The following is a 7,106-nucleotide window of genomic DNA, read 5'->3' on the forward strand; positions in this document are numbered from 1 at the left end:
GGAATTGATTCTGATTCCAAAATCCTGGAAGTACCCTGGGCTGGGGTGGGCTGCTGCTGCTTCTGATGCTGGTAACTGCAAACAGTATGTTTCAGACGTTAGTCTAAGGAGAAGGCTTCTAACCTGAATCCAGAATTCAGGGAGCTCATAAACTTGGATGGGAAAAAATATATATTTTCACTAACCTCTAACCAAAATTTGCTTTTTTTCCACATGGATTGTAGTATCTGTGGCTTTGTCCCCAACAGAAATCGCAGATATTTTTATATTGAATTACAGTTATTGCAAGTATCTCAAAATATTATTTATGCTTATACTATTTCAAAATTGTGAGTTATTATCCCGCCATTAAATCACATTCTGTTTTAGACGCTCCTGCACCACAGGTGCCATTTATTGGGCACCTCTGTGTCCAGTAAATGGTCAGTGACCAAATAGGGACTCTGCCTGTTCTCACACCAGTAACCCAGGCTTCTCCATTACTCTCCTGCATTCTCTATCTTTAGTTGTTTGCTGGTCAGTACCTTCGAGGAGGTGAGTCAAAGACCACTCATTAGTTTAATGTTCTTATTCAAGCAGAGGGACAACACACCGATGTTGTTAGAAAAGGAAAAAAACTTTAACCTACCAGTTTTCTTATTTAAAGCTAATAAAAACATATTACTATAATTTCGTGTTTTTAACTTTTTTTTTTTATTAATTGACCTCCATGTAATCTCCGGCATTTTGTTTTAAGCTTTTAAAAGCATTATTCTGAGAAAGGGTCTCAAAATTTCATGAGATTGCCAAAGGATCCATGGTACAAAAAAAAGAGGGGCTAAAAACCTCTGTTCTAAAGGTTTTGGAGCTATTAACTTCGGTATTCTGCACTGCAGCCCATTTTACAGACAGGGAAACTGATGCATGGTGCGTAGGTTAGACTCTGGTTCCACAGCTAGCAAGCTGCAGAGCTGGGCATTCGCTCCCAGGGACTGGCTTCCTAACCTCTGTGCTCAGCTGTTGCGCTCACCGCTCACATTTCTGCCCCTTTTGAGGAGCCGGAAGGTCAAGGTCTCGTTCTGTGATTTGAAGCCAGGTTGGGGCCGGATTCCAGGCAGGCTCTGAGGTCACGTGGGTCACATACCAGGGGCACCGCCCCCAGGTCAATCCTCCCAGCTGTCCCGCGGATGCCTGAAGGGCGGGGCAGGAGGCAGACAGGCGGCGGTCCAATAGCTGTCGCAGCGCCTCACCTGGCCAGCCACGTGTGCCCAGGTATGCTGGTGGCTCCGCCCAGGGCCCAGCCCAGCCCCTCCCCAGCCCTGGGCTCTGGGAGCGGAAATTCCTGCGCCGGCGGGACGCAGCGGGCGACGATCCCAGCGGGCGGACTCGGCCATGGAACCAGTAGAGACCTGGACCCCCGGGAAGGTGGCAGCCTGGCTGAGAGGTGGGTGGGGCCGGAGCAGAGTAGGGCTTGAGGGTCACTGGGACCGAGAGAAGTAAAGGAAAAAGGACCTGCTGAGGCTGTCAGTAGATTAGTCTGTCAACAAATATTTATAAGCGTCTGCCATGTATCTGGTACTGTGCTAGACAAAAGGATAGACGAGATGACCCCAAAAGGCTAGAGGACCGAGAAGGGGTCTCACATCGCCCTAGCATCCCAAGAGGAAGCCAAGAGTGGCAATGGGGAGGCGGTGGGTGTAATAAAAGGAGAGGAGGTGTCCCCAGCGCGGCCCACACCCACTTTATCTCCTTAGTCTTCCCTCCGCCCCAGGGCGTAGAGGGCTGTTATTAAACCCATTTTTCAGAAGCGGAAACTGACGCATTGAGCCAGGAAGTTATTTGCTCAGGCTTTGGAATAGGGCTGGCCCTATTTCCCTTCTCCCCACTCTGAGGTTCCTAGTGTGTGAAGCAGAAGCCCAGCCAGACTAAAGGGATTGATACAGCCTCCCCAGGGGCCTTTGGGGAGATGCCCCCCAGTCCAGATGGGCAGGAAAGGGTCCAGACTGCGGAGAGACTCAGGGAAGTGAAGACCTCTGATGTGCAGGTGGGAGGGTGGAGGTGAGTCAGGGCATCCTTTTGGAGGGGGTGATGGAGTGGAGGGGCAGCGTGAGTACACTGGGAGCAGGCTCAGGGTGACCAGCTCGCACAAAAGCAGGAATTCAAGGCTGGATTCAGACTTCCAGACTGGGTTCCAGGCCCAGCCCCTCCATTCACCAGCTCTGTGACCATAGGTCTCAGTTTCCCTGCCCATAAAAAGAATTGCAACTCTGGTGTCATGAAGTGGACAAAATGAGATAATCATGACAAGTGCCTAGGATGTATAGCTCAATGTCAGTATCTATTGGGAGAAAGGCAGCCCAGCACATTCACTGTACATGGTAAAAGAGTTGCTCGAGGGCCTGTAGCCATGGAATAACAGGTTCATGAACTCCTGTCCCATGCTCTTAATGTCACACAGGGAATGAGGGAGAGCTGTTGATCACACACAGGATTCCAATGAAGGAAACTAGCTTGGAATGGGAGGAATTCTTCAAAGAGTGAGCAAGCCGTTAACCTCTATTCGTACCAGTTTTCTCATCTGTAAAATGGGGATGAAATAGTCTCTACCTTCTAGATTCAGTGAGGATCAAATGTATGAATATGTTTAAAGCCCTTACATTTTTGCCCAGCTCATAGTAAGCATTCGGTAGATATTTTTCTTATTTTTGAGGGTGTACCTTGTGTCAGGCATAGGCTGGAATCAGAGATGAGCCGTTATTTAAGGCCTGGTCCTTGAAGAGCTCTTGTTAAAGTGGGATAGGTCAATGCTCAAGTGCAGGGATTTGTGGAGGCTCAGGGGGCAGTGAGAGCAGGAGAGGCCCCATACCCAGGCTGGGGTGTTGTGGAACGTTTCCTAGAGAGAGTTAGATGAAGAAAAGGAGCATTCTAGGAACTACAGGAAGTTTGTGCTCTGGATCTGCAGTGTTGAGTTTGAGGGACTGTGCGAAGAGATGAGACTGCGGAGGCAGGCGGCAGCCTGATTATACCCAGCCTTGCAGATCATGTAAAAGTCTGGTGATAATAATACGGTGGCTGTCATTGACTGTCTACCATGAACCAGGAAACCGGCCAAGTGTTTGACATGTATCATGTCATTTATACTCACACGATTAGAAAGTAGGTGCTTTTATTATTCCCATTTTATAGATGAGGAAACTGAGGCACAAAGTTACTTGCTTAAATGCTGGCATTCAGGTCTCCCTGACTTCAAAGCCCCATGCTCTTCCTATTCAGTAGTCCTCAGACAAGCAAGCATCAGAACACCTGCTGAGCCCTAACACTCGCTCCCTCACCCGAGCTATGTGGTGGGGCCGAGAATTCATATTTCTAACTAGCTCTCCAGTGAAGCTGCTGCTGCTAGTCTGGGGACCGCCCTTTGAGAGCCACTGCCCTAAACTATCTTACTTCTCAACATCATTAGCTCATCTGTTAAATGGGCAGAACACAGTTTAAGTTTCAGGGTTGTCATTAGAAACAGATGGGAGGGAAAAGGCTTTGCAGGAGTGAGGTGGTGGCCAGAAAGACCATGACACTCCCTGGCTCCCTCCATGCTGACCTTTGCTGGCCCTCTAGGCCTCGATGATTCCCTGCAGGACTACTGCTTTGAGGACTGGGAGCTACCTGGCAAGTACCTACTCCAGCTCTGCCCCCACAGCCTCGAGGCTCTGACCATGTGGCCTCTGGGACACCAGGAGCTCATTCTGGAAGGGGTGGAACAGCTCCGGGCCCTGGTAAGTAAATGGTGACCACACTGGCTGTAGCTTCCACCCACCTGGCTGTTGCTGATGGACTATCCACTGCCAATGAAGTGACTGCCCCTCTCTGGCATAGAGCTCTGGGCTACAGACAGAGAACCTGCAGAGCCTGACAGAGGGGCTGCTAGAGGGGACCCATGCCTTCAGGAGCTTAGTCCAAGGCCGCCTGGGGGGCTGTGCTGAGCCCCCTGCCGATGTCCTCGGCGCTGCTGTGGATGTGGTGCATGAGGCTCGTACCCTCCTCTTCTGGCTCAACAGGTACCTTAGGTTCCTCCCAGGGCTTGGGTTGGGGTGACTGGTGAGGGGACCTCTTTCATCCTTGGCCTCCTCAGGGCTTGAAAGAGAAAAACAGAGCTTGGCTCTTGTTCAGATATGGTGGAGCAGGGCAAAGAGGTTAGTTGGTCTGCACAGGGCACTGAGATGCCTGGGTTCCCACTCCACCCCCCAGGTTGTAATCATAGCAGTCATATCGATAACATTGCATAGAGAGCTTCTCCATCCCCTTTACTGGTTGCCGCTTGTCCCACAGATCCTAGCACAAATGTCACTTCCTCAGGGAAGCCTTCCCTGTTATATATTCTTAGAGCTCTCCACATTTCACAGCAGTTGAAGTTAAATCATTACTGACGAAATTATATGTTTAATATCTATGTAGAACAGGGTCTGGTACGTATTAGGTGCTTGACAAATGAGTCCTGTGTTAGTTAAGCTCTTTATAGTGTCAATCATCTCCTTTACCCCAAACCAAAACCCATCAGAGCAGGTATTACCCCACATTTCAGATCAGTAGTCGGCTCCAAGTGGTTCTATGACTTGACTGTTAAGTACAGTCCCCTAACCACTGTTCCATCCTTCTCCCTGCCAGGTACCTCTTCTCCCACTTAAATGACTTCTCGGCCTGCCAGGAGATTGGGGAGTTGTGCGGGAAGCTGGGCCAGGTCTTGCAGGAGGTAGGAGAACCAGGAGCCAGGCTTGGCCCAGGCTGTAGAGACCAAATCAGGCAAGAGCTTTTTATAACCTGTGAATCAGCACAGGATTGGGTGTGAGTGCAGGAAAAGGCAAGGGCAGGAAGAGAGGCGTCCAGCCACTGGGTAGGGGGCAATGGGGGCACCAGGTATCCTACCTGGCAGGGGCAACTCAGGAAGTTTGATTCTTAAAAGGGGGAGAAGGAGGGCAAGTATGGTGACTTCTGGGAGCCTGGTGTCAGGGGGCAGACTTTAGGGGCCCGATGAGGGAGGCAGGGAGGTACTCCAGGGAACCCACCCTGCCCTCCAGTGAAGGCAGTGCCCCTACTCAGGGAAGGTCCCTGTTCTCTCACTGCTTCCAGGACTCGCCGGCAGCTGAGAAGGAGAGCCAAGTCCTCAGGATTGTAAGTGTGGGGTGTTCGGGGGAGTGGGGATGAGGCGGGAGGGATCTGGCTCAGGCTGGACAGCCTGCTCCTCTTCCCCCAGTGCAGCCACGTGGCTGGGATCTGCCACAACATCCTGAACTGCAGCCCCCGGGAGCTGCTGGAGCAGAAGGCTGTGCTAGAGCGAGTGCAGTTGGACGATCCTTTGGTAAGCCCTGACCTTTGACCTCTGACCTCTGACCTCTCAGCCACCTGGCCTGAGCCCTGAAATGTGGTTCTGGGATCACATAGAGTCCTGTACTGTTACAGCTAGAAGGCCTTTTTTGTACAGATGTTAAAGACCCAAAAGACCTTCCTGGGGGTCTCACCGTCATCCAGCACCTTCCCCAATCCTGAGGGGCTGCAGCTGGTTTAGTCTCAGGTGATACATTCTAGTCCTGAGATATAGACCTGGCAGGTTAGGAGAGAGGACATGAACTTTTCTGCTTTAATCTCTGACTGGTTGGGGAAACCAGAGCCCCTAGCCTTGCCCCTGTCCCTCCTTATCCCTTCAGAAGAGTTGCTGAGAATCTCACACCTCAGAAGTCAGCAACCCCAGCTTCCCTCTGATCCTTATTGGAGGAGGAGGCAGAGGCCTGGAGGAATGGCAAGCCCAAAGTCACACAGCAAATTGGGCAGTGCCAGCTCGGGACCAGCTCTTTCCCTAGTTCTGCCCACCCAAGAATCTGGGTGCACAGTGGGAGCCCTGCCCACTGGCCCTGCTACCCCCACACCTTCGATGACTGCAGCCTCTACCTCTGCAGAGCCTGGAGATCCACACCACAAACAACTGCCTGCACTTCGTGTCCCGAGTGGGCGCCCAGGTGAGAGCCCCACACCCTTCTCAGCTGCCCACCCCCAAGACCCTCTTACCTGCCAGCCAAGCCAGCTTCAGGCCCAGGAGGGCACACCCTCTGAGCCCCACTCCCTACACCAGGTTCCTTCTGACTTCCCGCTGCAGATCTTGCCTGGAGATGAGATTGTCCAGGTCAACGAGCAGGTGGTGGTGAGTGAGGAGGAGAGGGACATGGTGGGAGTGAAGAGGTTATTAAGTAGAACCCAGGGCTGTTGGGTGGAAGGGACCCTTGGGGAGACCGGAGTAGTGGGAGCTGCTTTAGGTGAAGTGAGCCCGCTCACACAGGTCAGAGCCGCTTTGGCAGAGCCTTGGTGAAGGAGCTCGTGGGGGTTTCTTGGAAGCAAAAGACATGAGGCAGAGCAGGAGGCTGAGAGAGTGCTCTGAGGGAGAGGGCTTTGGGGTTGCTTCGAAGCCTCCTGCCCAGCTTGATCCAGTGTCCCTGCCCTGCCCTGTCCCTCAGGTGGGCTGGGCCCATAAGAATGTGGTGAGGGAGCTGCTGCGGGAGCCAACTGGGGTCAGCTTAGTGCTGAAGAAGGTCCCGGTGCCAGAGTCCCTGCCACAGGTACTGGCCGTCCAACCCTGCCCCCCAGCCTGCTTTCAGACTCCTGTTGCCAGCTCCATCACCCTGTTTCTGTTTGTTCCCCAGACTCCTCCTCAGGCCCTGGACTCCCCACAGCTAAAGATCCCATCGCCAGCTCTGGCCTCACCATCTCCCAGGTAACAGGTTCTGCTCTGTTTGCATCTTGGTGGGGGAGCTGTGGGCTCATCTCATCTCCCTTTGTTCTCCCCAGGGCCCCATCCAAAGATGTCTTTGCCTTTGGCCTGACTTCAAACCCGAGTCCTGGGCCCAGCCCTTCCTCAACAGGTAGTTTCAAAGCCCCACCAGGTGGTGGATGCTCTGGGCAAGGTATGTGGGGTACCTGGCTCTGACCCCTGAACTCTGGTACCCCATCCTATTACTGGGCCTGGGGCTAGCCTCATGGACCACCGGCTCCCTGACAGATTCTGCCTCCCTTGACCCCAAGCCCATGTCCATCACGCCTATACTCCCAGCCACACTCCCAGCAGAGGTAGCAGAGACTCAGAGACC

The 7,106-nt window shown here is 52.7% G+C and overlaps 1 protein-coding gene across 1 annotated transcript in view; it reads left to right on the top strand.

Moving 5' to 3' along the window:
- Positions 1-1,371: 1,371 nt before the first annotated feature.
- Positions 1,372-7,106, top strand: part of CNKSR1 (connector enhancer of kinase suppressor of Ras 1) — a 10,468-nt gene continuing 4,733 nt past the window's right edge. Inside the window, exons 1-11 of the mRNA XM_011358042.1 lie at positions 1,372-1,423; positions 3,592-3,749; positions 3,850-4,031; positions 4,639-4,723; positions 5,101-5,142; positions 5,225-5,329; positions 5,925-5,984; positions 6,098-6,166; positions 6,477-6,578; positions 6,663-6,733; positions 6,808-6,881. Of these exons, the coding sequence (XP_011356344.1) occupies positions 1,372-1,423; positions 3,592-3,749; positions 3,850-4,031; positions 4,639-4,723; positions 5,101-5,142; positions 5,225-5,329; positions 5,925-5,984; positions 6,098-6,166; positions 6,477-6,578; positions 6,663-6,733; positions 6,808-6,881 (1,000 nt within the window). The remainder of the gene's footprint in view (positions 1,424-3,591; positions 3,750-3,849; positions 4,032-4,638; positions 4,724-5,100; positions 5,143-5,224; positions 5,330-5,924; positions 5,985-6,097; positions 6,167-6,476; positions 6,579-6,662; positions 6,734-6,807; positions 6,882-7,106) is intronic.

This window comes from Pteropus vampyrus, unplaced genomic scaffold (assembly GCF_000151845.1).
Source record: "Pteropus vampyrus isolate Shadow unplaced genomic scaffold, Pvam_2.0 Scaffold36, whole genome shotgun sequence".
Lineage (NCBI taxonomy): Eukaryota > Metazoa > Chordata > Mammalia > Chiroptera > Pteropodidae > Pteropus > Pteropus vampyrus.